This window comes from Pseudopipra pipra, chromosome 11, assembly GCF_036250125.1.
Source record: "Pseudopipra pipra isolate bDixPip1 chromosome 11, bDixPip1.hap1, whole genome shotgun sequence".
In the NCBI taxonomy this organism is placed as follows: domain Eukaryota; kingdom Metazoa; phylum Chordata; class Aves; order Passeriformes; family Pipridae; genus Pseudopipra; species Pseudopipra pipra.
Window position 1 is genome coordinate 20,607,203 of NC_087559.1, and position 18,876 is coordinate 20,626,078.

The window sequence follows — 18,876 nt, forward strand, 5'->3', positions numbered from 1 at the left end:
CAGACTCCAGCTCATACATACAACATGCATCCTGTGGGAAACACTGCTGTAAGCATTTTCAGTATCACCTTGGCCTTGAAACATATTGAACACCAGAAATCTGGGGAGCAAGCTTCTGCTGCTCTGCTTTACACCAGAAGAACTTTCCCTGCCTCGCTTGCTGCTGTGCCAGAGCACCATTCCATCATTGCAGGAACATTGGCTACCAGGAATGGAGACTGGCTTTTGAAACACCTCGATGTGCTGGGGAACTATCCAGTGTTCCCACCAGCTGATATGCTTGGGCTGCAGTGACAGCAGAAATGGCTATTGCTTGAGGAATAATTATACAAGAGCCTTTCAACACTGGCTCTTGTCAATCATCTCTCTCTTCAAAATAGTTCTTAGAAGTAAGTAGAAAAGATCACCTGCTCATATTGCTGAGGGAAGAAACAAGAGAGGTTCCACCCCAGTTTGGGGTGGACAGGATTTGAGGTTTCACATAGTCCTGTATTATGAGGTGTAACTGCAAATACCACCCTAAACTGGAAAGGCACTGCTCCACCCCACAGCAGGAGTTTATTAAAATGTCACATTTAATTAAAGTTATTAAAAAGCTGAGTCATGTGACATTTTTTAAAAAACTAGTCGCAAAAGCCTTTTACATCTGACAATAAGTGCTAACAGATTCATTTAGCTCCTCTCCTTCCAAGACATCACTAATGACTGAGATGTTTTGGAAACAAACTTGTTAGAGGTGCCTGCATCCTCTCCACCCATCAGTCACTTAGATCTTGTTCAGCTGATGTCTGGTGTAACCAGAGGGCTCCTGCTTTCCTGTGTCCTCTTGTTTCAGACTGGTGGTATTGGCCACATTCTGCAGGTTGTCACGTTCCATGAATTTTACAGCTCTGCCTCTTTTCTGGGTCTTGGGCTTCTCAGAAACTTTTACCAATACTATGCCATAACCCAGTTAGATTGACAGCAGCAGAGTGTGCTGAGGAAACAGCATCTTTAGAGACTTCCAGGCTGATACTCAAGGGGCAGGGGTCCAGGAGAAAGCCTGCATGGCCAAAAATCCATGTGGAGGGCTCCATGAAAGCAATCTTAACTCTGTGGTAGATACTCTGGTGTTCCTACCAAGCTTCACTGTTCCATCCAGATCAAAACATAGTATTTCTCTTTCTTTCAACCACAGAAGAGAGGTCATACATACATTTGACAGCTTCAATTATTTGTGAATCATGAGTTAGGCTTCCCCTAAACCATGTCGTTACCATCAAAGAAACTTTAGAGATGTGTTTTTTCTGTTGTTTGACACTTCATGACTGAGACTTCTCCATTCAAAGACAAGCATGAGACGCTGATTTTTAAATAGAAGCTGTGATTTTCACATAATCATCCAAATCTACCATTTGTGGATTAAGAAAATGAGAAATATCATGAGACTTGTGACAAAAATCACAGGTTCTGGCAACACTGTACTCTGCTATCCCACAAATCTCAGAGATTTACTGCTGCAGGGGGTTCCCATGAGAAGCACTGGGCACTTTGCAGGCTGAGGCACTCCAAGTTTCCAGTGTGGCAAATGCATTCTTCCCCTTGTCTCAAAGAATGAATTTTCATTTCAAAGAAAGTACGATCACATACCCTCTATAGCTGCCTTAGAAACCATTCCCTGTTTGGCATTTCACATAAGATTGCAGAACCATATAATCATTAAAGTTGGAAAGGGCAGGTAAGCTCACTGTCCAACCATTATCCCAGAACCACCATGTTCACCACTAAACCATGTCCTCAAGTGCCACATCCACACATTTTTTGAACGCTCCCAGGGATGGTGTGTTCAAACAGCCTGTTTCAGGGCTTCTCAACCCTTTCAATGAAGAGTTTTTTCCTAATATCCAACCTAAACCTCCCCAAAATTTACAGATCTTAAAAACTGCCTTCTAGTTTTCTGCAAGCAGGCAAAGCTTCACAGCAAAGCAGAGCTGCTGCTGCAGGAAAACAGTTTTAAAGTACGAGGTGAGAAAAATGCAAAGAAGCAATTGGGCTGATAAATACTGTCATCAGTTTTAAAATCCACGAAGAATTATCCCGTCCTGCTGGAATGTACCTCAATTAAATTTTAAGCATCCATGTGGGGAGGGCTCTGTCTTGGGCTTGTTTCTGTAGTTTGCAGCATTTCTACTTGTTCTTTAAGTGCAAGCCATCAGTCCCCTAAAATATACAAGGAAATGCAAGTGTTCTGTAGCAGAATCCAATTGGAACCACTGGCTGGGAAACATTTAAGGGTTAATGTAATAAACACGAGGTTTTAAAAGTCTATTTTATATTCTCAGCTGCTTTCATCTCCTTCCTGCACAGCACTTATTTCCCTTCTGACAATAAATCATGTTTGCATGAGCAATAAGGCTGACTCCAGGGGGTGCAGCCATCAGAACTAAGCACAGTCCCAGAGGGAGCCGAGCCAGAAATCTTACACAAACAGTTTGGGTGTTGCTTCCTTATCTTGGTGTAACTTTGCTGCTTCTTGTGCCCAAATAAATGATAGTGAGCCAGTGCTCTGGCACAGGGCACAATGAATTGACCTGCTTTCTCTGGTGCTTCCCATGGCTGCCAGCATCCCTGCCATCTCAAGGGGGTACTTTCTCCCATCCAACATCTCAGCTTGGCCTCATGTGTAGAACAGGTTCCCTGCTCATGTGCTGTGCTGACCCAGACATCCCAACAAGGGAATTTATTTCACTTGCAGCCATGTTATTGCATTTTTAAAGCCACATTATAAAATTAAAACACCAGGGAGCTAAATTACGAAATTCAGTTAACATAATCATAGAGAAGGGGAAGAGAAAGGAAATTCAAAGGAGATGCAGAGAGGCAGGATCAAGGATATCTGAGCCACCCTTCACACATGTACCTCAGGCATGATATTGCCAGTAGGACAGAACAACTCCCCCCCATGCATACCACTCTGTTTAAATCCTAGGTTGAGATGTGCCTTCTTTGCAAAGGGATTGTTTAATCATTCGTCCTGCACTTTCTGGGGATCAGAGAAGTGCCTTCATTCTGGTACTTCCTGAGGTTCTCTTTTCTCCCCTTATTAAAGTTAGATTTGCCCTTTCCCATTTTCTAATACTTCCCCTGTCCCTTCACAGTTTTCTGAAGCTGTATCAGTACTCACATCTTGAGTCCTGTGTCCAGTTCTGGGCCTCTCATTTCAGAAAGGACATTGAGGGGCTGGAGCGTGTCCAGAGGAGGGAATGGAGCTGGGGAAGGGTCTGGAGCACAAGTCTGATGAGGAGCAGGTGAGGGAGCTCTAGGGGGCTCAACCTGGAGAAAAGGAGGCTCAGGGGGACCTTCTCACCTTCCACAACCCCCTGACAGGAGGATGGAGCCAGGTGGAGGTCAGGCTCCCAGGGAACCAGTGATAGGACAAGAGGACATGATCTTAAGCTGCACTAGGAGAGGTTTAGGTTGGACACTAGGAAGAAATTCTTCACAGAAAGGGTGATTAGATATTGGAATGGGCTGCCCAGGGAGCTGGTGGAGTGACTGTCCCTGGAGGTGTTTAAGGGAAGACTGGACTGGCACTCAGTGCTCTGGTCTAGTTGACATCGTGGTGTTCAGTCACAGGTTGGACTCGATGATCTCTGAGGTCTTTTCCAAACTAAATGATTCTGTGATCAACGTGGTTCAAGTATTGCTTAGCTAATTCTTAGTGCTTTGGGATAAAATTCATCATGGAATCAAATTTATCTTAGTATTTGTGATCCCTTTTTTGCTTTATTTGAGGTTGCAATCCTAGTCCTGCATTAAAATTCTTTGCAATAACCAGTGAACTTTCCAGTTAGGCCTGATCCAAAATAGACATTAAGTTCTTTTCTGAACAGCTCCACTCGCTTCCCTTTGTGCTGCACCTCAGTTGTCTGCCACATTTCCATTTTTTGAGTTTTTCCACTCTGATTTTCATGTTCTCAGAGTTCCTGAGGCAGTTGTATTAGGTTTTTGCTGTCCCCTGCATTGGGTTGGTCTGGTGTGCCTTTAATCAGCCCCTGCTAGTGACAGCTTGTTTCTCCACAAGATCTTTGTACTTTTTAGTTGGGAATGTCAACATTTGTCTTTTTGAAGTCCATTCTCCTTTTCCTGTTGCTCTCCTTTTCTTAAAAATGTGATGTCATATATTTTCACATTCACCCAAATGTCCCTTTTGGTTTTTAACAAGTTTTCCCCTGCTACAGTCAGAAGCAACTGCCCCCCCCCACTTCACACCACCTTCAGAAATTAAGGTGTTGCCAGTAGACTTGTCCAGATTCCTGATGGTTGTACACTTCTCCAGCAGAGAATCAGACAAAATCACCCAGTTTTAAAGATGCTTCTGCTATTTTCCCTGGTGAACTCCCACCAGCTTCTCCTGTAACTGCAGAGTCAGTGCTGGACGCCCCACTGCCCATGTGCCACGTTCTTTCACCCTTCATCCTCCCACCACAGACACTAATCAATGAGCATTTCACCTCCTGCTGGACTTCAGAGAATGCACAGGCCTTTCTTCTCATGTGTCCTACCTGGAACAAACCCTTGTTTACTATGCCAAGACCCCAATCCTAGCATTTGTCCCACAAGCACTAGTCATTCTTATGAAGTTTCGTTATGGGGTTTCTTTGACATCTTTGCATTTAATTCTAATGTTCTGGCCACATGTTTAGGAGCATCTCAGATGTCTGGCTGGTTTTCCCAGCCTTTGTTCCTCCCTTGAGTCCTTTCACACTTTTTGGTTTTTATTGTCATCCCCCTGTGGACTTTCACCATAGATGCTATTGATTCTTTGCTCCCAAACAGGACCCAGGAATGCTTCTTCTGGCAGATGGAGCCCAGCCATTCCCAGCTGTCCAGCCACAGAGCCCCCTGCCAGCAGTGAGGGAGTGCTGCAGCCAGGAAGGCTGGACTGCACAGCTTTGTGCAGAGGTTTCACATCCCTGCACCCCATTTTCCACTCAAGGGCACCCTGAGCTGGCCCCTCAGGGGCTGCCTTATGCTGAGACTTTATAATCCACCTTCTTAAAAACTTTCTGGCCCCTCCCAAACATTGGCAGCCACCGGCTGAGCTGCCTGGCACAGCTGGAGCTGACGGGACAGTGCCAGTGCCGGGCACAGACAGAAGCAAATGCCACACATGGGATGCAAGAGTGCATAGAATCATAGAATCACAGCATGGTTTGGGCTGGGAGGAAGCTTACAAACCTTCTTGTTCCACCCCCTACCATGGGCAGGGACACCTTCCACTAGCCCAGGTTGCTCCAAGCCCCATCCAGACTGGCCTTGGACACTTCCAGGGATCCAAGGGCAGCCACAGCTTCTCTGGGCAACATGTGCCAGGGCCTCACCACCCTCACAGGGAAGGATTCCTTCCCAATATCCCATCTAATCCTGCCCTCTGGCAGTGGGAAGCCATTCCCCCTTGTCCTGTCCCTCCAGGTCCTTGTCCCAAGTCCCTCTCCAGCTCTCCTGGAGCCCCTTTAGGCACTGGAAGGGGCTCTCAGGTCTCCCTGGATCCTTCTCTTCTCCAGGTGAACACCCCCAGCTCTCCCAGCCTGGCTCCAGAGCAGAGGGGCTCCAGCCCTTGGAGCATCTCCGTGGCCTCCTCTGGACTCAGGTCCCCAGAGCTGGACACGGCTTCAGGTGGAGTCCCACCAGAGTGGAGCAGAGGGAGAGAATCCCCTCCCTTGACCTGCTGCCCACCCTGCTGGGTACAGGAGCTGGCTGGGTCTGGCAGGGGACCAAAAACTGCAGGCAAAATGGTTCACAGCACAACTATGGCTAGCATTAACTGAATTAACTGACAACTTAATTGGGTGGAGTGATGAGAAGTACATCCATTCTCCTTTTTGCAGCTCATCCCAAGAAGTGTGCTGCAGGGTGCACCATGGTGTACTGTACAGAAGAACTGAGCTCATTAGCAACAGTAAAAATGGTCTTTTGCTGCAACTTCCATGTTACTGAATTGTAAGCACGTGTTTTTGATCTCTGCAGAGTATGACCAGGATAGAAGAGGGCATTCCTAGGCCTGCCAGCAAGCTACAGTAATTTGAATTTCAAAACTGAAGCTTCAAAACTGAGGGTCTTAAGAGGATACCTGATTCATAACAAGGGGATATGCCATAAAACAATTACTGGAGCTTGCTATAAGGTCCTATTTCCATCATGAGAGGGATGTGACAATACCCATTAGACAGCTGATGACAGAATAAATAAGGCTTCAACTTGGACAAAAATAACTATACTATAACTACAGGATATACATCTATGTGCATATAAACAGCAGAATAAGAGCCATCCATATCAGTTAACTATTCAGAATGGACAAAACAAGAAAACACACCACCTTTTTTTCTCACACTAGGAATAGATCAGTAATAGGAAAAGAGGCAGGTTTCCAACAGCTCCCTCAGCCCTTTACTTTGAGTGCTCTCACAGGGATGCTGCAGTGATCCCCCGAGCTCTAGGAAGGCTGCACTGCTCCCACACCTGCAGCAGCTACAGAGGGCCAGTGGTGTGGGACACAGCAGGGCTGCACATCCCTCTGTGTGCCATCCCCTCTCCCACAGGCTGGCAGACCTGGAGATGGGCCAGTCTCACACGGTCTCTAAAAGCAGAGCAGATGAATTAAAGAAAAAGACCTTCCTGACACAAAACACGGCGTCCCATTAAAAACAAAATTTTATTGTAGTTCTAGCACGTTACTGTGTAAAAATACAGGGGACTTTTCATTCTGGAATGCTTTACAAAACCCAAGGGTCCGGAGAAGGCTGGAATCAGACGGGTGCATAATTATCATCAGCGACTTTGTAAGAGGTAAATATACAAACCTGGTACCACCTCTCCAGCTGTACAGAAGGACACTGTGCTTCTGCCATGGTCCCACTGCACAGCAAACTGTAGAGAACAGCTACAAACTGCCAGCCCCAACGTTCATGTTTTTATTTGTCTCAGACCTTGAAGCACTTCTGTTAAACAACCATCTTGGAATATAGAAAACTTTCAAACGAATAATGAACTCTCTGTGTTGTCTTTAAGGCACATATTTCTATCCAAATTTTGTTTTGGTCCAGAGGAGCAGTTGTGTTTCAGACACCAGTTATCCAGGGATCTGGCAGCTTGGTTTGTTGTAACTATCTTTATGGCCATAGACTTCAACAACGTGTGTGGAATTCACTGTCTGCACTGTGGTGCTGTGTCTGGGCATAGCCCGTGGCCCAGGGGCACCACTGCTCTGCTTCAGCACCTGATCATTGCCTTTACAATGCCCAGGAGCCACCACATCACGAGTCCACTCCTCCTGGAACCTGTAAGCAACAGAGGAAAAAGTTATTTCTGTTCCATCAATTCTGGTGAGGAAACAGAACTTCCTAATCTGTTTTATTTGCACATCAGGCATTTCACAAACCACTTGTACTGTACCATAAGGAATTGCTTCTCCCAGCATCAAAACTACTTGGCAGCACTGGGGCAAATAATCACGTTTTTGTAAAAGCTGATGCAGACCTTGAAAAGACTTGTGAGGTCGTTTTTTTTTGTCATTGGGGCAGATGTTTTTTGTTTGTTTGCCATCAAACGAGTCCCCAGCTTCAATGTAGTGCCATGCTATTGGCAGAATGTGACTGAGAGCACTTGAATGCTGAGCCTGGTGCAGAAGGAACATCCTTGCTTGGAGTGAAGCACTGCTGGGAGCACAGGAGCCAGCTGTGCTCAGTGGGATCTGAGGTGTTATTTGCAGAGCTGCCAGTGGTTGCATTAGGGCTCGTGGTAGCTCTTGGCTGCCTGCCCTGGTACTGAAGGGACTTCAGGCTGTGTTTGCAGCACTGGCAGTCACTGATCCATCCCACTCCCCACCAGGAAGGAAGGGTTTGCCCAGTTGTGGGGGAAGCCAGCACGGGCCACTGCCCCAGACAGCAACACCCCAGCAGTGGATGGTGCAGAGCAGGAGCAGTGGCAGATGGAGATGGCAGAGTTGCTGAAAAGATGCTCAGTAAACCACACCCCCTTCGTTCAGGAGCGTGGTGGGGATGGGATCAGCTCGTTCCTGAACTCTGCTGGCAGATGCAGTGGGCTGTACACACACGGTCTGTGCACAGGAGGCAGGTAAGACCCTTTGGGGCCAAACTACTGCAGCCTGGGGGCTTCTGTAAAACATCAGCAGCTCGTGCAGGCAGGGGGAAGGCTGAGGGTTTCTGCCCCACATTCACTGCAGGTGAGCCAACTCCTCCAGCCTCCTCTGAACCCTCGGTGTGGCCTCTGCAGGCAGCACCTGCACACCCACGGCCACGGTCTTACTCCTTCAGACCTGAAAAGCTGGTCAGGAAACAGAAGTTGCATTCTGCAGTTATCAGTGGCAGGAACCAGCAGAAATGCTCATGCACAAAACGTGCAAACACAGAGGAACCGCAGGGAAATAACAGAACATAAACCTAAACAGCTGAAGCCTTGTTGTCCTGGTACAGAGTAGGTCTGCTGCAGATACATCTCTCCTGTAAAGGAAACTAAACCTCGCTCTTCCCAACTACAAAACTAGTTGGGGCATGAGCTACAGTCAGATAGTGTATAGGCATCTCAGAACTGCTGTACTGGGTGTGAGAGGACACTGGATCAGTGTAGGCTGCACATACTCATCAAGGAGGTCCTCAGAGGAGCAGAATTCACTCACCTAAAATTCAGACAACAACAAACACGTATTTCTCAAAATACCAATCTGGCAACATCACCTATGTTGTATTGACCTCACTATTTTAACTGTGCCTTTTAATTCTGGGGCCTCAACAAAGCTTCAAGTATCTTTGTGTTGGGCACCAGAGCACCTGTCTGAGCACCCCTGTGAGCCACTGTCAGGGAACAGAAACTACCTGGAGTAACGCTGCACACCTCACTGCCAAAAGAAATCTTTTGAGATACTTGCTGCTGTGCATTTCATTATTTTTTTATAGTATGAGGAACTCAGTTCCATCTTTTTGAGGTGGTGATCAATGGTGAAAATAAAAATCAAATCAAAGCAGCATGACACTGAGAAGAACTGGGATAAAGTTTTGCATGGGCCAGCAAAACTGCCTTTGCAAAAAAAAAGCCTTTTCAAATTGCCCTGCCAGGATTATAGCTCAAATCTAGGTACTCTGGTTATGGTGCAATAAATACAGCTCACCTGGGCAGAAATCATCCTGCTCTGACGTTTCCCCTCTAAAGCTTCACATTGTGAAACACTGCAATTACCCACAGTCCACCACCAAACTGGCTAAAACTATACTTGGAGGACAACTGTACTCCTGGCTTAGCAATCCCTTTCTCCCATTTCAGGAACTATTAAACTTCCATTGGCTTCCACCAGCACAGGTTGCCCAGAGAAGCTGTGGCTGCCCCATCCCTGGGAGTGTGCAGGGTTGGACAAGGCTTGGAGCAACCTGGTCTAGTAGAAGGTGTCCCTGCCCATGGCAGGGGGCTGGAACTAGCTGGTCTTTAAGGTCCCTTCCCACCCAAACCATTCTATGATTCTGTGATTCTATAAGCATAGGAGGAGGAAACAGTGGGCACCCTCCCTTGCCTGTAATATATTGAACCCTCCCCATCAGAGGGACAGCGAAGCCAGCTCACCAAGCTGGGGTTCCACCTCAGCAGAGGACAAGAAGAGCTATTAAGGGGGTCACAGTGTCACCAAGGGACAGGTAACTGTGCACACAGTGGGCTCTGCTCTCTGTGCATGTCTTCAGCCAGACACAGCCTCCACTTTGCTCTCTCAGCCTTGGGAGCTCTGTACTTTGTCCTGAATAAGTGTGACTGTTTCTTCAAGCACTTCAACTTCCCTTAACTCCAGTTCCCAGCTGGGCTACTCCAAAACATCCTGCTAATAGGGTTAGAAGCCCTCCCTGTACCTTTATGTGGCAATGCAAAGCCACCCCAGGACGCTGGGTGCTGCACAGCCAGGCTGGGTGCACGGCACATTTGAGAAGGACAGCCTTCATCTGGCAGATAAATTCAGAGTTCCCATCTGGGGAGAAGAACAGCCATCACAGCATTTATCAATGGGGTTTAGAGGATTCACAAGAATTTTGTTTTGTGTGACTTGAGAGCTATTCCTTGCTGGAGGGAAAATGCTGTTAACGGGACACCCGGGACGTGTGAGAATGCAGAGCAGCGGGGCTGCCACAGAGTGCCTGGTGCTGGCACTGCCTCTGAAAACACATTTTATACTGGAGGAAGGGAAGGGATTTTTTTTTTTTTGTTCCTGTATATCTGGTGGCTTTGTACAAGACCCTGGGGTGATCATGAAAGTATTTTGAAAACAATAACAGCAGCTCTATTGAAAGCACATGTTGCTGTACACGCCCCCTTCATGCTCTTGAGATGACAATTAAGATTGAAATTCAGAAATGGGAGTAATTTAGAAAGCAGCTATCCTACCCCTTCTGACAGGGCCCCAAGGTGAAACCACAGCTCACTTCCCCTGTCTCAGCTTTCTTTGAAACCTGCACGTCAAAAGGTACAAGGAAGATTTTAGTCTCTGAAAGGTGGCAGTGGGGAACACAGAGCACAGGAAAAACAAGAGAAAAAAAATAACAACTTCATGAATAGAGAAGCTCAAGGTTGGACAAGTCACAGGGAAAAGCAGGGAAAGGAAATCTGCCCCTCTCCTATGCTGGATCTCCTCCCCTCCAGTCCTTGGTGCCACACAATCAAACATCTCCTGTAGGGAACCGTATTAATTCCACGCAGTTGTATCAAACAGGTCATTTGCCCTTTGCAGCCCTTTCACTGGATGCTTCATGTGGTGCAGTATTAAACCCTGCAGTGATGAGGGGTCCTGCAGTCATTCCAGGTGTCCTGATGCATTTTTCTTGTTCTACTGACATTTTCCATCAAGCTTTGCAGCAGCTTGTCTCACAAAATGGGTATTTCTCCAAGTGTTGTCCCCTTTCACTGCAGTAAATCCACACCACACTACCCTGCTAATGGAAGGGCATCAGATCCTTTACTTAGGTGTTCAGAGGACAAGGAGATGCAAAAGTGCCCTCAAGGGGACAGAGGGCAAGGCAGGAATGTAGCCAGGTGTCCCATCCCATCCTGTTCCCACTTCTAGAAGGTCCCTTGGCTCACAGCTGAGCTCAGCAACATTTTTCAGAGCAACATGTATTTCTGATTTGTGCCTTCCTCACAACTCCTTACACAAAGTAGTGGAAAATTTCCACCATTATAGCCACTAAATCAAAGGAAAAAAGAAAACTTATTTAATTTTAATGCAGAGGTCAGAGCCACGAGCTCATCTCACCAACCTTGCATGTCACTTCGTGGACTGCCCGAAAATGCCTCTCCTAAGAGCATGCTGGCTTTGGGTTTTTCTGCAAAACCTTTTCACTTGGAATTCTTTGTTGTTGGATTGTCCTTATTTGCTTTTTGCCAGGTACACTGGTAAAGCATCTTGTAGTCAGAAAGAGCTCTGGTACGAACATTTCAGCTACTAAAAATATCTTCTGTGGGAGAACACAGTAGCCTGCTTCTCTGCAGAAGAGATTTTTTCTTCTTGGTAATATGCTCCAGCTGTGTGGATAGCTGAAAGGAGGACTTTAAACCTACTGAGACAAGGGCTTTTCCATTTGACTCGCTCCTGCAGTCAGATCAACCACTTCATAGAGAATGTTTTATAACTTGGTCTAGAGTTGTGTAAAATAATTCACCTCTGAAAAGCCCAAACTTGGAATGCACAACTTCTTCCAAATGCTTCCACACCAGACAAAAAACCCCCACACCAAATTTCTTTGACACTTTTTAGGTGTATTTTTGAGCTGGTCTAATTTCTTTCTGGTTGTTATCTTAGCTGACAGGGGATGAAGAGGAGTTAATCTACAGCTAGACTCAGTTCTCCCCGAGTGTGGAAAATGCTGGACCATCAAGTCTCCCTTACAAAAAATCAGCACATCTCTGAGTCAAGGGAGTATCTATTCCAGGACAGGTTACAGCACTGTTATGCTGAAAGAGCAAAGCAACAGAGCCAAGGTGTGGCTATTTCTTACCATCATTAGGAAGTTGATGCACACTGAAACGAGTTTCCTCAGCATTTTTTCTACTGGCTATTTGTGTTTCTCCTGGGAGAGCTATCTTCCACACAGGTTCATATATAAATAGGTTCCAACAGTGGAGTACCTGGTTCTTTAATGTCCCTTCATGCCAGAAGGGTTTACTGTTTGCTCTCACTATGTTAACACTAGATTGTGCATATTTTACCTTCCAGTGGTTCCAGTTGGATTCAGGCTCCCCTTTCTGCTACAGAACACTTGCATTTCCTTGTGTATTTTAGGGGACTGATGGCTTGCACTTAAAGAACAAGTGAAAATGCTACAACTACAGAAACAAGCTCAAGATAGACCCATCCCTGCATGGATGCTTGAAATTTAATTGAGGTACATACAACTTAAAGGACAGCCACCTTTAAGTTTCTCTTTACTGATATTTTACCCTGTGCCTGTCACGGGGCAGAGGACAGAGGACAACCTGCCTGCTCAGGCAGCTGCCTGATCCAAGCTCTCCCACGAGGCTGCTTGCTGGGATGGAAGAGGACTGTTCATCTCAGGTGGTAGGTGCCCCAAGCAATTATTCCAGAGAAGAATTACTGCAGGATCAGGTATCATTCTTCATCAGAAATTAACTGACTCAAACCCAACATATCCTGGTACATCCTGCAGGCTGTGAGAGCTATTCCCAACACACTGACAAGCCCTCTGCCCAGCAATCCTCCTGGGGGCTGCTTTGGAGGTTCAGGGACATTGTTCTCCTCTAACTACGTGGCCCTGAGCTGCAGCTAATCTCCCTCCCATAGACACAGACCCTTTTTTCAGCTAATCTGGCTCAAACCTCTGCACCCCAGAGCAACCTGCTATCTCTGCTGGCTGCTCTGAACTTCTGAGAAGCAACGTTGGGGAGACACCTCCCTCCCAGCAGCCCCATAATCTGTAACTTGTTTTTCCCTGCTCAACATTATTTAGCTCTTTAAATACTATAAAAGAGCAAATATGCTGTAAATACTTACAGCACCTGCACATAAGACTTTCTGCTAAAAATTCCTCATTGTGATTCCTTACATCCAAATGAAAGAGGAGGCATCAGCAGTGACTGCACTCTGTAGTTAATGATCCCAGGTATTTGTACACATATTTCTCAGCACTTTAAAGCAATTTGTTCAAGCAGCCAGGAAGTCAGAATGAGGCTCATTATAATTAGTGTAGTTGCAACTAAAATTCAATGTTTCCCTGCAAAATTACATATTCATCATGTTTGTTCTATGCTTCAAACATGAGGGCAAAAAGATCTTGTTTTGTGGCAGACAGGTCCAGAACAGCACACTGGAGCCTCTACTGTCAAACAGCTGGGCTTCTCCATTATTTATAACTTCTATACATCAGCATTGTGCATCCACATCATGTCACCTCATAGCAGCCAAAATTATCTCATCAGCATACTAAGGCATTGCCTTAACTGATGTTTCTTAATCCTAAATTTCTCCGTAAACCATAACAAACACCTTACCCGCCTGAAAGAACTGGCTTTTTATTTTATCTCTACTTAAAGTATTTTGATCCTTAAAGTGGTGAATCAAAAGGTTAATCTCTAAATCTATTTCAATTAAATGTGAAAAGCAGCATGACCTACATTCTTTTCTAGTCAAAAATAAGCTAAGATATACTCAAGAGGCTCTTCTTCAAGCGTGGAGGAGTTTTTACTCTTCCAGATACTTCATATGCTGCAAGAAGCAGCAGAGTAGTTTTCTTTAAAAAAAGGAAACACTGTCGTAAAAATGACTGAAACTGTCAGGCCTCCACCCACTCCTTCCTCAGACATGGGAACCCCTCATCTCAGCCTCCCCTTCTAAGTGGGTTGCAGAGCCACTTCCCATGGCTGGATGGCAGAGAACAGCACGTCCTGCAGCCCTCAAGAAGGCAAGGACAAAACAATTTACCTCCTGTGCTGCCTAGGACAGTTCCTGACTAGAAAAACCAAGTAGGATTGCTGATTTGCTCAGAGGTCCAGTGATTTACTTCACAATTCCTCCCAGTGTCTGAAACATGAACGAAAGAACAGGATAGGGAAGGACAGAGTAGGGTAGGACAGAGCAGCACAGACCACACCAGGCCAAACTAGACTGGATTAGACTAAAACCTCTCAGTTGGAAGGGACCCACAAGGATCATCCAGTTCAACTGCTGGACCCCTTTAGGGATAACCAAAAATTAAAGCACATTATTAAGGGCACTGTACACATGTCCCTTGAGCACTGATAGTTGGGGCACCAGCCACCTCTCCAAGAAGCCTGTTCCAGGTCTGACCACCCTCTCGGTACACAAATGCTTCCTCATGTCAAGGCTGAACCTTCCTTGAGGGGCCTTGGTTAAATTCTCTTTTGGTTTGTTCTTGACCATGGCCGTGCAGCAATATATGGAATGTGTCCTTTGGGATTGCCTGCCCTCAGTCTTGCTGCTTTTTTCTAACCATGCCATGGGCCTGTATTTATTTCCTTGGACAACCAACACCGTAACAGCCCCACCACTACAGCAACACCTACAGGGTTAGAGATCTCCTCCAACATGTCCACCTCACATTAGATGGAGAAAGGTACCTCAAGAATCACCCAGGCAGGGAACATGTCCTTTCATGCTGGTCTTCCCAGCACATGTTTGCCCCTCCCCAGGGATTTGCCTACACTGTCCCACTGTTCCCAGTAAGCTGGATAAGCACAGGATGAGGAAACTTAGCCTAATTTGCTACACACAAAAAATAAGACTTGCAAGTGAAACACAAAGCTGACAGGTCATTTTTTGTCTTCAAGAGACCCGTTAACAGAATTCCCACATCTCATCGTGCACATATAGCCATTTAACTGAATTAGGGAGTAGAAATCAGCATCTTTTACTAATGTTGATTAAACAGCTCTTATTTGAGTGGAGAAAGGGAACAAGGTAAAAATAAGGAAGGGTCACATCTGTTCCAAGAGCAATTCTAGGACAGCTTTATTCAGAAACACTTCCAATGCCATTTCCATCTCTGATCAGAAGTAGCACCCGCTCTCCACGGGCAAAACAGCCAGACTTGTGGCTGAGGGTGCACAGACTAATACACCTCCTCTCCTAGCTGGTTTTAGCTCTGGCTGGTGATTAGCCAGGATCCCATCACCTCTGCAAGCTGGAGATAAAGCAGACCTTGATTACTAGTTGACCTCCTGCACTGAGAGCCAGGTATGAGCACTAGGATTTCACACACCATGTGCATTGCTCTACCTAGGAAAAACACAACTCCCAGGCTTTCCTCCTCCTGCCTCTGCCATTCCCCACTGAAGTTTATACATCTTCCAGTTTTCTAAAGAAATAATAAACTTGTTCATTTCTGGCCCAGAGAAGCTGCTCATCCAGATCAGTGGCATATTCCCTGCTACCCTCAGACAAGAAAAGGTGTGCAGAATTCAGTACACACAAGCCTCTGGGTCCTTACCATGAAGGTAAGGACCCAGAAGGAGCTCAAGGCTCCATGACAGCTCTCACCTCTGCTTACAGCCCTTTAGAAGTTTATCCATGCTATTTTAAAAGCAGATAACACTCACACAAAACATTAACATCACAGCAGATTGAAGTTACCCAAAATTAAAAACTGCATCTTGAGTCTTCTGAAAATCGTTTAGGTTATAAGCAGCACTTAATTGCCTTTATACATCTTTCTGAAATCACACAAAGCCAGAAGTCAATTAAGCAGCCATCAGACTTTTGTGCATGATTTGAACTCCATTTGAACATGGTTTCCAGCTGCACTGTGACACAGAACCAGGTTTATAATCTGCATAAGACTGTTCTCTGCAGGTAAGCACTAGAAGTCACTGATACTGCTGCACAGAGAGGCTGTACAGTTGAGCAGTGAATTAAAGGCAAACAAGGACTGTGCTGTGTATTATCATACACGATGACAAAGCAGAACCCAGAGGATGTAAAAGACACAAGGACGTGTGTTATTGAGCAGTGTTAGTAAAACAGTAATTAGATTTTAACACATACTCATTTTTCTGTTTTCCTTCTGTTGGCACCACCACAGTCAGTGTAACACAGAGAGCTGATTCTGAACCAGCACAAAGAACACCTGTGCTCACCATCCACACACCCACAGTATGTGATGTACTGTCTTCCAGTGAGGGCAGGTCTTGGGGCTATCCCAGGGTCAGGGTTCCCACACTGGAATTCTTGCTGCCTTGGGGATGAGGATCCTGTTGTGCTTGCTCTGCAGGCCCTGACAACCAGTTCTCAAGGGAGCTTTCCTGCTCCCTGCAGGGTGAACAGCAGTGCTCGGGGCTCACCTTGGGCCACCCTGCAGCCCCCGGTGTCCCAGGCTGCCTCTGCTCCCACAGCTCTGGGGAAAGAAGCACTTTGATCCCACTGACCACCACAGAGCAGAGACTTCCCTGCTGCAGTTTAGCATCAATTTAACAAAGCCAATTAAAAACCTCTCTCCAGCTAATCTGATGCAACCTCCCCTGCAGACCAGGCTCAGCCAGACACTGCTGGGGGAGGAAGCAGCTGTGAGAGGGGAGGTCACGCTCAATCCTCTGCTGTCTCACTTTTTCACAGCATTAATTCCCCACATGATGGGCAAGTTCAAGGACAAGCCCTGACAACCCGCCTGCATCACGTCCTTTCAGGGGCCTCCTTTTAAAATGCATTTTCAAGGAATCCTCCCTGTAAAATCTGTTCCACAAACCCATCCAAACCCACCCCATTTTACCAGCCTTGCCTGTAGAAGCCTTGGTTGTCGTACGCCATGGGAGCCACGTCCTCAAACACAGACTTATTCCGGAGTTTCTTATTGTTGTTGTTATTGTTTCTTCCCTTAAAACCAAAGTAAGCAGCTTGCATGTGCTCTAGCTCTTCAGTTCTCAGCTGGTACCACAGCTGCATATCTCTGTGAATACAGCAAGGGGTAGAATAGAGTATGGTGATATATGGCTGTATAGCTGAGCTCTTCTCTGACCATAGCCCTGACTTCTAGAGTTTAAATCTAATTCCAGGTTTACTGAACACAGCACTTAAACACATGGTGTTTAAGTTTAAGTTAACACACTTAACTTCACGTGTAAGTCAAACTTCTAGAGACTTAAACAATACCTTACAGTGGGGAGTTATTAAATAGCATAAATATTATTCTGTAAAATAGTGCTATTTCAAGGATTGTCCAGCACTCCTCAAAACCCAGCAAACAAATGAAAAAAAGGGCAATTTTCTTATAAGCATCTGTGGAGAGTTCAAAGGAACAAAACCTCAATAATTAAATCAATTTCATACAGTGGTTTTTGAGACTACAGGTAATAAAAAAAGTCCCATAAAGTGGGATGTGCCAACGTTCTCATGGACCTTCATCAGTGACACAAGTCAGGCCACATCTTGTGTGTGAAAAGACTATGGACCATCTCCATTTTATGGAATAAACTATTTCAGGGGAAAAAAAAAGGATTTTCTGTGAATTTTTGCAGCACTGCCATTCCTAAGGGTTCCAGAATCACCAGGCAGGTTGAAAAGATGAATTGACTTAAAAATGGAGGAGACAGGTAATGTTGCCTTTGTTAGGCACAGGGCATATTTCCTTGCCTTCAGGATTCCCTTTTGGAAATGCTCAGGGTGCTTTTCATGCTGGTCTCTACAACTCTGGGGCAAGAAAAAAAGAAATCACAATTTCTTTTCCTGTTTTTTAAAAGAAGTCTAAGATTTACAGACATTTTCACTAGCTGATGGATCAAGATTAAATTGTGAGAGCTGATAACACTGATTTTGGTGCCGTTTCTGTCCTCTTGGGTTGCAATCCTGCTCCTTCCAAAGAAAACGGCAGTGTTGCTCACTCAGTGGGACAAGATCTGTGAGGAGGCTGAACAGAGGGAGGACTTTCAGCAGCCTTTGTCCTTTTTCTCTCCAAAAAACATGTGGATGTGGACATGAGGACATGGTTTAGTTGTGGACATGGTGATGGTGCTCTGTTGACAGTTCCACTTGATGATCCTAAGGGATTTTTCCAACCTTAATGATTCTATAATTCTATAAAACACAAGATGGCACTTCAAAGATCATTAGACACCTTGCAAGACAGGTTTGTAGGCAGAGGTGATCTCTGCCTTGAGCTCTGAATTCTGCCTGTCTGCTTTTTTTGGCTCTTTTAGTTGGCAAAGTGAGGATATCCTCCCTACTCCAAGGTACCTTGTCTTTCAGAGATGGTCTAAGAGATACTTATTTCACTATTTCCACCCCCAGGAGTTCTCACTTCGTATCAAGTTATGAAGCCTACAGCTTTTAGTCAGATTAATGCTTTGTGCATCCAGAAGTCAATCCACTTTTCCACCTCCATCAACAACAGAGATGCAGCCACCGCACCTGGCACTCCTGCAGGGTCCAGAGAGTTTCACACAGGGCTGTGTTACCCTTTCTCCCATGGCATGGACAGTTTGTACATCACTTCAGTTCTTTCTGACAGAGGGGATAAGCCACACAATGTCTGCAGTGCCCCCAGGTTTCCCCCTGGAGCAGGGCTCAGTTGTTGATGTGATGAAGCAGCTCCTTCAGGAGCCTGGGAAGGGAGCACAGAGGGCAGCAGAGAACTGGGAAGCTCCCACCAAAGGGAATAATTTTACAGCCTGATGACAGAATCAGGTCATAATATCCAGTGTGAAGGGCTTTTCTCTTGTAAGAGAAAAATATCAAGTCATCACAGTCACGTGAATGGCTAATTTTGACAAAACTTCATTGAAAATAAATGAAAAACAAGGCTTTTGATACGAATAGTCTTATCAAAAAGAAAAGTGGTGATTCCAAAAGTGTCAATCAACCCTTTCATTTCAAAATTTATT

The 18,876-nt window shown here is 45.7% G+C and overlaps 1 protein-coding gene across 2 annotated transcripts in view; it reads right to left on the minus strand.

The window, feature by feature from the left end:
• Nucleotides 1-6,680: 6,680 nt before the first annotated feature.
• SUSD3 (sushi domain containing 3) overlaps nt 6,681-18,876 on the minus strand; it is a 30,223-nt gene continuing 18,027 nt past the window's right edge. Inside the window, exons 4-5 of one of the 2 annotated variants that reach the window (XM_064668116.1) lie at nt 16,779-16,946; nt 6,681-7,322 (exon numbers count right to left, since the gene is read on the minus strand). In XM_064668116.1, coding sequence (XP_064524186.1) covers nt 7,115-7,322; nt 16,779-16,946 — 376 coding nt within the window. In that variant the 3' untranslated portion in view covers nt 6,681-7,114. Of the gene's footprint in view, nt 7,323-16,769; nt 16,947-18,876 lie in introns of both variants that reach the window. The other variant, XM_064668117.1, reaches the window with a different exon arrangement.